This window comes from Anastrepha ludens, chromosome 5 (assembly GCF_028408465.1).
Source record: "Anastrepha ludens isolate Willacy chromosome 5, idAnaLude1.1, whole genome shotgun sequence".
In the NCBI taxonomy this organism is placed as follows: Eukaryota; Metazoa; Arthropoda; class Insecta; order Diptera; family Tephritidae; genus Anastrepha; species Anastrepha ludens.
Genome location: NC_071501.1, coordinates 125,504,403 through 125,517,370, shown reverse-complemented (window position 1 = coordinate 125,517,370; position 12,968 = coordinate 125,504,403). Strand labels below are relative to the sequence as shown.

Below are 12,968 nucleotides of genomic sequence, written 5' to 3'. Positions count from 1 at the left end.
TCGCTTTGATTGTCGAAGGGGTGAACAACAAAAAAGAAATACTCATACAGCTGCACCAGCAGCAACAAGAACAAAATCGTGAAAGCATAAAAGCAGTACCAACATTAAAAGTAGCAGCCACATTGAAAATAGAAAGAAGACAGGAACATAAATACAGAATCCAACTGCTTAGGAATGCTGACCAAACTGGCTGCTGGCTCTTGGCTGTTGACTTCCAGTTAAACAACTGCGATTGCGATTGGGTCCGTGCGGGCAAGGTCTGCGGAGGGGAAAGGTGCGGTGTCAGCGAAGAGATAAGTTGCAGTTGAAAAGGCACATACACACACGCGCACGGAGCTGGCCATACAAACCTACATCGGTCACAATGTATAATTTGAGGTGTTTGTGTTGGAATGCCTGTATGCAGTATGCAGCTGGATGTTGTAAAAGTACGCGCAGTGAATGGCTTGGATATATAATGTGTAAGTATATATGTGTAGATGCACGAAAGCTGCATGGGCATGCTGGCATGAATTTGAAAAGAATATACATACCCACATATGCATTTACATATGTACGCACACACAAACATACTTATGCATATGCCCGTGGCAAGAAAATGGTACGACAGGAATGTATCGCATCGGAGGCAGCATGTTTTCTGCAGCAGAACACTTGCAACTTGCAACATTTTTGGTTCAACAAAAACAACATCACAATGTGGTGTACATATGTACGTGCGTTTGTATATATTTCTCAAACTTCAAGAAGTTCAAATACGGATTTCGGTGAAGATTGACTTTCTGATACTAATAATTACCTCCAGAGACAAAATGGTTTAAGGGCATAGACTTACGTACATACATATGTATGGGTATGTGTGTGTATATGAAGGTGAATGAAAAAAACGTGTACAAAAAATTTAGTTTCACCATACTTGCTGACCACAAAATTTATAAAAATATTTGCCGAATCAAACAAGTTTTTGTCATAGAAACTAAATCTAAGATCGAAGGCAGTCTGGAATTTCCGACAGTAATCTATGCAGAAGATGTGATTTTCTAATATCCCTTTGTTGTGAATTTTTGTTGCGTATACCCGCATATAGTGTGTGTGTGTGTGTGTGTTTGTAAGTTAAACTCACCGATGAGCACCGCCAAACCGAACAATTCTGTATCGAGCATGCCTTGCGCTGCAAAATGTAGGCATGTTTGTGTGTACACTTCTCTCACTCGACTCTTGGCATCGACTAGGAAGTATAGTGTTTTCGGCTGCTGGTTTCCCAAAAGTCTGCAAGCAAAGATATGCACTAAATTAGTAAAATACAATACAAAACTTGTGGAAAAAGAAAATGGAAAGGAGCATAACTAAAGATGTTTCTGTATTTTCTTCAATTCATAATGCAAAAAAGGGTTACAGGGTGGCACAAAGACCATTTCGTTTCGAATCAGTAATTGGTTTAGCACTTACAGCTCGTTCTCACCCGAAATATTACTTTTCAAATAGTATCTCAGTCATATAGAAGGAAAGGAAAAAGTTGTCGCATGAAACTAAAAAAAAAAAACTGTGCGTGGTGCGCTTTACAACACTTTTAGTCGCTTTCATCGAATCGTGGTTGTTGTTGCTGAGCATGCGCAATATCCTTCAATAATGAAAAATATGTTGATCCTACGCACATTTGTCGAGTCCGGGCGGTTATGCTAAAAAAAAACAAATACTCAATAAAATTGAAGCATTTAGCGATTGGAAATTCCACAAGTCAATATCGCAAAGTCGATGCGGCTGGAGGGAATATGAGTTAGTTGCAGATTATGGGGCGCTGCTTGCTGTTTATGAGTTAAAGATGTAGTCACGGGGTTGGAAGTGCTCCGATTTCAACAGAAGAGCTGTTATGTTACGCAGTCGATTTACATTAAACCTTTTGTGCGCCAAAGCTCGGTAATGGTATTTTCAGTCATCTTGGTTGTTGTTGTTATTGTTGTATCAGGGATATAAATCCGGATCATTCCGGTAACGCAGAACCGTCTAAAGTGCGAAAATTATCTTATTAGCCAACTTGGAGTTTCAATTTGCCACCACTTTTCTGATGGACAATTTACAGTAATCTGGAACAACTATTCGGACTTAAGGCGTTTACGTTTTCGAGATAGAATCAGAAATGATCAATTATATAAACCGTTAAGTATTGGACTAACAGGATGCATAATTTTCCGATAATGCTATTTTTTGTGCATATAATTCTTACCTAAAGAATAATATAGCACTTGAACCACCCTGTATATGGAAAATGAGTAATATCTGTGTGTAAATTTTTAATATAGTACAAGTATAATGGTGCTCACACTACCCAACGTAAGCGTACGCCCTTATCAGCTGACACGATGAAACTAACGAGAGCTCCATGTAAATCAATTTCACCACCGTTCGTTCCGTAGTATCGAAGATGGTTGATTCATCGTGTCAGCTGATACGGGTGAAGTGGTGAGTGTGAGCAGCACAAATGCTATATTTTGTGAGTCACTTTTAATCGTCCCTAGTTCACTAACCTTAGTGCTAAAAAGCGTGATCCTGGTGACAGTTGTTCGGCCGATGACGCGCATACTTCTAATGGCGCGCTGACAGTACAAAACGCTCGCATGCTGCATCATTACTTAAATGCAACAAGTCCTTCGGAAATATCTTTCTGCAAATAAAAGGGAAGATACGTTAGTAAGAGGGCAAGAAATTCAAAAAGGTTTAATAATACGCAAATAGATTTAAATAAAACATCTGTATGAGGATAATGATCGAGAATGACAAAATGCGGCTGTTGTTGAGACACTTCATCCTATATTTAATAACTTTGAGTTGAACGCAAAATATTCGGAGAATTAGTCAATGCACCACGAACGCATGCATTTGACTACGATTGCTGTAAGTTGTTAAACCATTAGTTCAAAATGAAAAATTTGTGTCCCTTCACGCTTCTCTACTTAGACATGATGAGGACTATATCTGAGTCTAGATAAATAATTTTTAATAAAAATATAAATTATCCAGTGACTGTTAGGAAAACGACTATCAAGGAACTCTTTGCCTTTATTAGCGCGCTGACGATACTTGGGCTACAGCGGGTTAGGAGCGTGATATGGCGATATAAAAGATCTTCTTCTTCTTTGAATTCAACCTTTTATTGTAGCTCGTCTTGGAAGGCATCACTCTTACTGAAAAGAAATGCCGCGATCTGCTCAGCAAATGAAATGATTTTTGTTTAGTATCTGTAGTGTGTCCAATGGCCGACACTTCGACCTAAAGGATTTTTTGTGTCCTACTACATGTTTTAGAAGTCCTATTGACTGCCAAGACTGCCAGTAAATTATTACATCTGGTTCTGTTAACCTAGAATTAGTTGACAACCAAACTCCTTCAGTAAATTTTCCGCCTTGTGAAGATATTTAAAACTTCTTGATTTCATTCGCATCCTTTTGATCTCTATAAAGCTCTGCAGTCTTGTCCAGAGTCGACTTCCAGACAGAGTCGACACTCTGTCTTATTCCCAATGTGAATTTGTGAGAGATGGTAATTTAAGTAATAGTTACATAGTTGCAGGCGAGATGCAAATTTAACAAAACTCGCCTAAATATAATCGACTTCACGGAATTTTTGGAATTGACAATCACGCCAAGAACCAAAAAACTTTAATTTCTTTAAGTAAATCATAAATTACACTACAAATTAATTACCTTCAGAAATTAATATTGGTAGTCGAAAGAGTCTTTTCGTATTTCTAATGAAACTTCAACTCATTTTTTTTTATATTTATAATGAACTTTATTAAACCAAATATGTACCATTTTGGGCGACCACCTTTTGCCATTTTTCTTCTAAAGACATTATTCCATCAGTGTAAAACTTTTGTGGTTTCTCGGCGAAAATCTGCGACAAGTAATTTTCACAGGCTTCTCTTGAAGCCAACTTTACTCCATTAAGGGAGTTCTGCATTGACCGAAACAAATGGTAGTCCGATGGTGCAAGGTCAGGGCTATATGGTGGATGCATCAAACTTCCCAGCCAAGCTCTCCCAGTTTTTGCCGAGTCATCAAAGATGTGTGTGGCCTAGCGTTGTCCTGATGGAAGACGACGCCCTTTCTGCTGATCAGTTCTGGACGTTTTGTTTTGATTGCTTGCTTTAATCTCATCAGTTGTGTGTAGACAGTAAAGTGTAGAATCAATCGTTCGAGCAGGCTGGAGCAGCTCATAGAGGATGATTCCTTTCCAATCCCATCAAACACACAGCATAACCTTTCGAGGCGTCAATCTTGGCTTTGCGACCATTTGTTGAGCTTCACCACCCTTGTACCATGATCTTTTTCGCACATTATTGTCGTATTTGATCCATTTTTCGTCTCCTGTTACCATTCGCTTCAGAAATGGTTCGATTTCATTTCGTTTCAGCAAAGAATCGCAGATGTTAATTCGGTCCATTAAATTTATCACAGACAATTCATGTGGTACCCAAAGATCGAGCTTCTTTTTGTAACCAGCCTTTTTTAAATGGTTCAAAACCATTTGATGATGAATGTTTAGTGCCTTGGCGATGTCATGGCAGCTTATGTGACGGTCCTGGTCAATGTTTTCCATAATTTCATCGACTTTTTCAACGATAGGTCGACCGGAGCGAGGTGCATCTTTCACATCGAAATTTCCAGAACGGAAGCGAGGAACCATTGTTGTGCTACACGAACTGATACAGCATCGTCTCCGTAAACTTCACAAATTTCATTGGTGGCTTGCGTGGCATTCTTCCCTTTTTTATACAAAAATTTCAAAATATAGCCAATTTCTTCATTCTTTTCACTCATTTTTGAACAGCTATAACTTTTTTTCAACTTCTCCGAGTTTAATTTTTTTTTGGTTAAATGAAGCTTAAAATGTCACCTTTCTAACACCATATGATATGACAAAATGTGATTGGTAGCACTGGTGATAGATGATTCCAACGACATCTATTGACAAAATACGAAAAGACTTTTTCGACTACCCAATATTTTAGTAATTTTCATATTTTTGGTTATCTTAAAGTATTTTTTTCTTTCGAAAATTTTACAGCTATAAGTTCAAATTTTCTACACTTTTTTACAAAAACCAATTTTTTAATTCCTTTCAATGAAACATAACAACAATCAGAGTTTGGCTACGCGATAGAAGGGGATCAAAGTAGAGGGGCGTATAGCGAGAGGTGTGTGAATTGCTACCCTTTTATTATGAGGTTATTTAGTTGCGCTGGATAAGTTGGATAATCAATAAAATCCGGCTAACTACCAGTTAACCAAAAATATTGAGCCCGAGGCCCGGGGCAGCTGAGAATGGCAAACTAAGTTGAAATTTCTGTTCAGTAAGGCTTGGCAAGTCCGGATTGTGGAAATTTACTTTGAACAAAAAAAAATAAATAACTCTGCTCACGAAGTTCGTAGAGCAAAGTTTGAAGAAGACGTCGATAAGTTGATTCGTCGTCGTTCTCAACTTGTTGGCTGAAATTAAAGCTTGCTGATTTTAAAAACCAGACTTTTAGCTCGTTTATTAAGAACCTTGAACCCACTAAAAATGATGATCACAGTCTTTGGAAAGCTACCAAATACCTTAAGCGACCAACCAAACGTAAAGTAGCAGTACGAGATTCAGTCGGCGTATGGTGTAGGAGTGACGAATCCAAAACAGAGGCATTTGCAAAACACCTCTTTGAAACTTTTCAACCTAATTCAGTAGGTACCAGCAGTGATGAAGTAGAGATATTGAACTTTCTCGAATCTCCATGTCAAATGGACTTACCAATCAGTAAGATATCAAATAATGAAGTTACTACAGAAATTCATAGATTAAATAACTACAAATCACCTGGATATGACTACATCGATAGCAAAGTAGTTAAGGCTCTTCCTGAAAAAGCTATACAATTCCTAACCATAATATACAATGCTATCCTTAATTTATACCATTATCCCACCCAGTGGAAATGTGCCATTGTGGTCATGGTACCAAAACCCAATAAACCCGAGAATAGTGTCAAGTCTTACCGTCCTATTAGTCTGCTGGTAACATTTTCGAAAATATTCGAAAGAATATTTTTGCAAAGAATGTTGCCTGTAATTGAGGATCATAACATCATACCTGAACATCAGTTTGGGTTTAGAGTAAGACATGGTACACCAGAGCAGTGCCACAGGGTCGCAAATGTAATTACAGCTGCACTGGAAGAGAAAAAATACTGTTCTGCAGCCTTTTTAGATGTTGAACAAGCATTTGACAGGGTATGGCACCAGGGACTTCTGTTCAAAGTAAAAAAGATATTACCAGCACATTTCTATCTGGTACTTAAATCTTATTTAAGTGACAGACACTTCTATGTAAGGCACGGGGATGCCTCATCTGAAATTTATAACATTAATGCCGGTGTACCCCAAGGTAGTGTCTTAGGTCCTGTCCTTTATACTATATTTACAGCTGATATGCCCAATTCAGAAAAAGTAGAAGTAGCAACTTTTGCTGATGATACAGCCTTTATCGCTTATAACGAGTCCCCTGTAGAAGCTTCATATCTTTTGCAAAATCAACTCTAAATTTTGGAGTCTTGGCTTAACAAATGGAAAATAAAAGTTAATTCGGTAAAATCTACACATGTCACTTTTACATTAAGAAGAGAGCAATGCCCTGCTGTATTTTTAAATAATAAACAAATTCCCACTAGTGACAGAGTCAAATATTTAGGGATGCATCTTGATCGACGCCTCACGTGGAAAAGTCACATTCAGGCTAAGCAACAACAACTAAAAATTAAAACAACACGTATGCACTGGCTGCTTGGCCGTAACTCTCAACTTAGCCTACAAAACAAAATACGGATCTACAAAGCTATTCTGAAGCCCATTTGGACCTACGGAATACAGCTATGGGGAACTGCTAGCAACTCCAATGTGGAGATCTTGCAACGTTATCAATCGAAAACATTACGAAGCCTTGTTAATGCCCCTTGGTTTATTACCAATGAATCTATCCATAACGACTTAGGTATTCCTTTTGTAAAGAATGAAATTCGAAAATATAGTACTAGATATCTGAAACGATTATCTAATCACATAAATCCAGCTGCTATTTGTTTATTAGACACAACCAATGAAACTATACGGTTAAAACGCAATCATATCTTAGACTTGCCATTCCTCTAGTATGAATCTACTCAACCTATAAACTTTAAGGTAAAATTAAGTAAGTTAATCTTAAGTGATAATATTAACAAACAATAAATTTAAGCAATCTTGAAGTACTAATGAATTTTAATAATTTAAGAACGAACTGTACAAGTTAATAAGCTGTTGTAATTTCTATGTAGATTTGCACATAAGCAAAACTACCGCTGCCATTATCTTATAAGATCTAATTTGCTGAATGTCTTATAGTAGATAGATTGCAAATAAAGTAAGTTATAAAAAAAAAAAAAAAAATTAGATTCATTATTCAGATTTTATGGAACAACTAGTTAAAAATTGATCGAATGTCAAAAAATAAATGCAATGAAATTATGTACCAGATTATAATAAAAAAAATCATCCTAATAATATTTCTGTTCTGTATTATTATTTAAAGTTCTCAAGCTCTTAAAAACTACCCTATACTTATAACGAAAGCTTGCAACATTTCATAAGTCATCGATAGGTGTAGACATTCGGATGAATGAATAAATTGAAAAAATTCGACCTTGAGGAGCTTATTCCACACTTCCCGATCCACCACGAATAAGAAGGACTCCCTTAGTGCTTTCTGAACCATCTTAGACCTCTTCGTTCGAATTTTCTATGGTAGATCAGCTTATTGAAAAATTGAAATCAGGTGCAGCAGTGTGGGAAATCGGGTGTTTCATCCGACTAACCCAAGTCTTTGACTGCCAATTGGCTTTGATTCGCTTCAGCCAGTTTGGAAGGCTTCACAAATTTCGAAACGCACGAAATTTAAAATCTTCGATTCAAATGTGAAACTCTGCCTATTGTATGGATGCGAAATCTGGAATGTCTCTTCGTAAATTGTTGCCTGATGAGAATCTTGAAAATATTATTATATTATATAGTCGAAGGAGAGCAGCAAACACCTGATGACGACTTTTAGAACAGGAAATCTGCGCCATGGGACTGAGCTGAAGTGAAGTGAAAACTTTAGCGTGCAACCGACCCACCCGAATGGAGAAGTCTTGTTGTGGCCTTTTGTTCCAACTTGGAATCTTAGGATGCATATATGTATGTACATATGAACATAAGTAAATGTGTTCAATGGTCCTGATGTTCAGGCAAACGACTTTTATTTTGCGACTTACTTTTACATATACTCGTACATGAGTATGTGCATATAAGATGGCGTGCATGTGGATGTAGAAGTTTTGAAATTTCACATATCTAAAATTATACCGCAAAAATAATTTTTACAATAATCAGATTTTTAATCATAAGTGAAGTAAAATCAAGAGTTTTGAGTTGAAAAATACCACTTTCTTCTTATTTCTTTATTTTCTAAAATCATCCCTACATAAATATAAATCATACCTGGTTTTTCATTCCCAGTTCGTAAGACATGTCAATAAAAATATATTTCGTACTTTAAATATTTATCTCTGTGTTCATATTTATTTTTTAGCAAAAGGTTTTTATAAACAAATCGCTTTGAAAGCAAATATACACCAATAAATGGATTCAAAAACAAAAATTCTACGAAACTAAAAACTAAATTAAAACAATAAATTTCATTAAGATCGAGACCAGTAAGATCTTAATTATGGCAAACTGGCAATGGAAAGGAATTTAGTTCGACATGGACTTTAGTAGCCAAGGGTGATACCTTGCCGAAATGGCTCCTGGGTTAATGTCACAGTAGCCCCCGTCCCGTTGCAGGCCTCAGGTAACGCTCTCTAAGCGTCACCATTCACTTGGTCGTGTAGGCGCAGTGGAATTTTTTTCTGGTTAGTGCTGACCCGGCTCTGAACACATGTACCCATAAAGACATGTGTCAACCCTCGCATGGCCTCCCTACATAGTATAGACAACCATGGGGTTATAAGGCAACGACACTACGATTAGAGATAACGGACCTGAGTGGGGGCCCTTTTAAAATGGAGACACAACTACATACTAAACAACAACAAAAACAATAACATTACTAAGTGGCAACGAACCAGACAAACAAAGCGGCAGCAATAACGGCAGTAAAGATAATGAGGTCGGATTGGCGGAAGCTAATGCATTCCGGAGGACATCAAAAACTCTCAGATCTCCCGTTCTTGCTGCTGCATCGGGCGAAAATGATACTGAGGCGATGAAAGATAATATCGTGAACAGCACGGATAGTAAGCGAACGGCATTCTGCGGGCTAGGCGAGAAAATACGTAGCCTAGTTGAAATGCTGGAGGAGGGCAAAAGGCGTTCTATACACCAGCCTATGAGAGATGCCATAGAGAGTATCAAGCCACTATACGAGCTGGCAGCCATTGAGCAGGGAGACCAAAAAGCCAAGGAGGTAATTAGGAAAAGCAGCGGTTCACAAACATTCCCATGGCTAAGGCACAACCCAGACCCCAAGAGGAAACTGGATGGTGCGGTTTCGACTCCAAAACCTAGGCGGACCAACTTGGAGAAGAACAGAACAGGCGTACAGCAAGTTACTGGAACACCATCTACCTCCACCACACGGAGGGAAACTAAAAAAGCGGATGCAACTCAGTGGAGAACGGTGGCTAAGAAAACCAAGCCAAGGGATGCAAGAGCAAGAAGAGTTAGACCTGACGTGATACTGATAGAAGCGAAGGGCAAAACTTCCTACGCGGAAATACTGAAGTCAGTAAAATCCGACCCCAAACTCGGAGAACTTGGTAAAATGGTCTCAAAAATAAGGCGACCGCAAAAGGGTGAAATACTCATCCAGCTATCAAAGGCGGGTGAACAAACCAAGGAGTTCACCTCAATAATACACGAGAGGCGTTCAATGGCACACAGACCGAAGTCCTAAACCTGACAGAAACTGTCGGATCCGTGAACGCCTAATATTAACAAGATGCTTTAAATGCTTAGGGTTTGGACACATTCGGCGAGACTGCAAAAACAAAGCAGGTCGTTCAAAACAGTGTAGAAAGTGCGGGGATAAAGGCCACATCGCGAAGGAATGCAGCAAGGACCCAGAATGCATGCTCTGCAAAGCCAGGGGGGAATCCAATTTTAAGCATATAGCGGGCAGCGGTAGATGCTCAGTTTTCAAGAGAGCTCTGAGTGACCAAAGGAGATGAGAGTTATCCAGATTAACTTAAACCACTGCGAAGCAGCACAGGACCTGCTTACTCAGATGTCAATAGAGCAGAGAGCAGAGGTAGTCTTAATATGCGACCCCTTTAAGGTTGAAAAGGACGCTAGATGGTGTTGCAGCAAAGACATGGAAACTGTCATTTGGGCGCGCAAACACCCTCTCCAAAAGATGTATGATCAAGTGGAGGGCTTTGTAAGAGCTAAAGTGGACAACACTTATATGCGAGAGCGCTTCGAAACATTTATGGATGACCTCACGCGGGACGTTGAAGCTAGGTCGCCAGTAGTAATTAGCGGTGATTTTAACGCATGGGCTACCGAGTGGGGTAGTAGACCAACGCCAGAGGACGTAGCCTGCTAGAAGCCATTGCTAGAGTAGACATTAGTATCGCAAATAATGGTCGGGCGTTTACATATCGCAAGGCCGGTACGGGATCTATTATTGATCTAACACTTGTCAGCAGTTCACTTTTGCAGAAAATCAAGTGGCGAGTAAGTGAGGAATCATAGTGACCATCAGGCAATTCTATTCGAACTGTCAAAGAATAAAAGAGTACGCGCAACTAAGCCAGTAGGACCAAGGTGGAATGACAGAAAGATGGACACCGAGGCCTTTGGGTACGCACTAAACGACCAAAGATTAGAGCGAGGTACAGCAAGTGAGCAAGCTCGACAACTAAAGAGCATTTTGTCTAAAGCTTGCGATGCGGCAATGCCAATAAGAAGGCCAGATCGACAAGGAGCGCCCTGCTATTGGTGGACTGAGGAGATAGCGCAACTGAGACGGATCTGCCTGCAAGCGCAGCGTAAAATGCAAAGGCCCAGGGGCAGAGCTTGCTATGAAACGGCAAGGAAAGCACTACAAGAAGCGAATAAAAAAGTAAAGTCGAGAGCTTTAAGCAACTGTGCAACGATGCGGACATAAACCCATGGGGCTCCATCAGTCGTATGTCCAGTTATGCTTAATCGAATTGTAGTGACGCTATTTCCCCAGGGACCGAGTATAGATAGAGCGTATTATTTGCAATAGACTATTGCCTATACTAGAGGGGAAGGGAGCATTGAGTACCATGCAGTTTGGCTTCCGGAGAAACCGTTCGACGATTGATGCAGTTACTACGGTTGTCAAAACGGCTACTAAGGCAGTAGAAGGAAAGCGGTGGCGTTGGGGCACCAAGGAATACTGCGCTGTAACCATATTGGATGTCAAAAACGCCTTTAATTCGGAAAGCTGGTCGCACATCTTGAATAGCCTGTATGAAATTGGCATTCCGCCGTATCTTCTCAGAATATTAAGGAGTTACTTCTCTGATAGAGAACTGATGTATGAGAGCAGTGCTGGAACAAAAAGGTACAAAGTTACTGCTGGCGTGCCACCTGTACTCTGGAATATCATGTACGACAAAGTCCTTCGCTTACCGGTATCCAGAGAGGTAAGAATAATAGGCATTTCGGATGATATAGCGATAGTGACGGTGGCTAAGCACATACAGGAAGTGGAACATATTACAAATGGAGCGATAACAAGTGAAAGATTGGCTCGAACAGGCGGGACTCAAACTGTCAGAGCAAAAAACGGAGACGGTTCTGATAAGAAGTCGGAAAAAAGTCGAGCAGATGAGAATCAGAGTGGGAGAGCAAATTGTTCACTCACAACCGGCTCTGAAATACCTAGGAGTTATGATAGATTGTAGTTTAAATTTTATATATTTTGACTACGCGGTAGAGAAAACCGCTAGCATACAAGCGGCACTCTCAAGGATCCTACCTAACATAGGTGGTCCTAAGTCAACCAGAAGGAAATTACTTGCAAATGTGGCCACTTCAGTCCTCCTGTATGCAACCCCAGTTTGGGCAAATGCGGCGAAACTGATGGAAAACAAAAGGAAGCTATTGTCTGTATATAGGCTAAGTACCCTAAGGGCATGTTGCGGCTACAGAACAATATCGGATGTCGCGGCGTTTGTCATAGCTGGTATGATACCAGTGGATATTCTCGCGGGTGAAATGAAGCGAGTCTATGACAGATGTGCAGCGGATGCCGAAGCAAATAAAAAAAGCGGTGAGAGAAGAAGAGCGGCTTGTGTCACTAACAAGGTGACAAGACCGATGGAATACCTCCAGTAAAGGGCGATGGACCTATAAACTGATTCCCGATTTGCGACCATGGCTAAATCGGAGTTTTGGAGATACAACCTACCATGTGACACAGTTCCTTTCTGGACATGGAGGTTTTAGAAAATATCTGCACAGGTTCGGGCATGATGACAGCCCCTACTGCCCTGTGCGCATCAAATTAGAGGAAGACTGCCCACGCTTTATAACAGGAAGAATAATTCCAAATGCAACTGACGTAGTCGAGTTCATGTTGCAATCGGAAGAAAATACGTTGAAGCAGTTCCGCAGGGAGAGTGGTGGAGGAGACGGAGTTCAAGGGTTTAGTACGTAGGTGTACTGTTTTGCAAGTCCAGACAGAATGAAAATTACTGACTGTGCGTGGTCCCGAATGAGGTGTACCCTTAGCAAGCAGTATGAATCGTGCATGCCGTCTAACTTGACGGTATCTATGAAAGATTCCCCCTTCGTTAAAAAAAAAAACCTACACACACGCATGCTCACATATCGGGGACACCAAAATTTCACTCATCAATAACGAAAGACTTAAGCGACAAACTG

The 12,968-nt window shown here is 39.9% G+C and overlaps 1 protein-coding gene across 3 annotated transcripts in view; it reads right to left on the bottom strand.

Annotated features, from left to right (window-relative positions):
* Positions 1–12,968, bottom strand: part of LOC128862878 (protein expanded) — a 75,953-nt gene that overhangs the window by 15,957 nt on the left and 47,028 nt on the right. For all 3 annotated transcript variants that reach the window (XM_054101666.1, XM_054101664.1, XM_054101665.1), the window contains 2 exons: positions 2,526–2,662; positions 1,124–1,269 (listed from right to left, as the gene is read on the bottom strand). In XM_054101666.1, coding sequence (XP_053957641.1) covers positions 1,124–1,269; positions 2,526–2,617 — 238 coding nt within the window. In that variant the 5' untranslated portion in view covers positions 2,618–2,662. The remainder of the gene's footprint in view (positions 1–1,123; positions 1,270–2,525; positions 2,663–12,968) is intronic.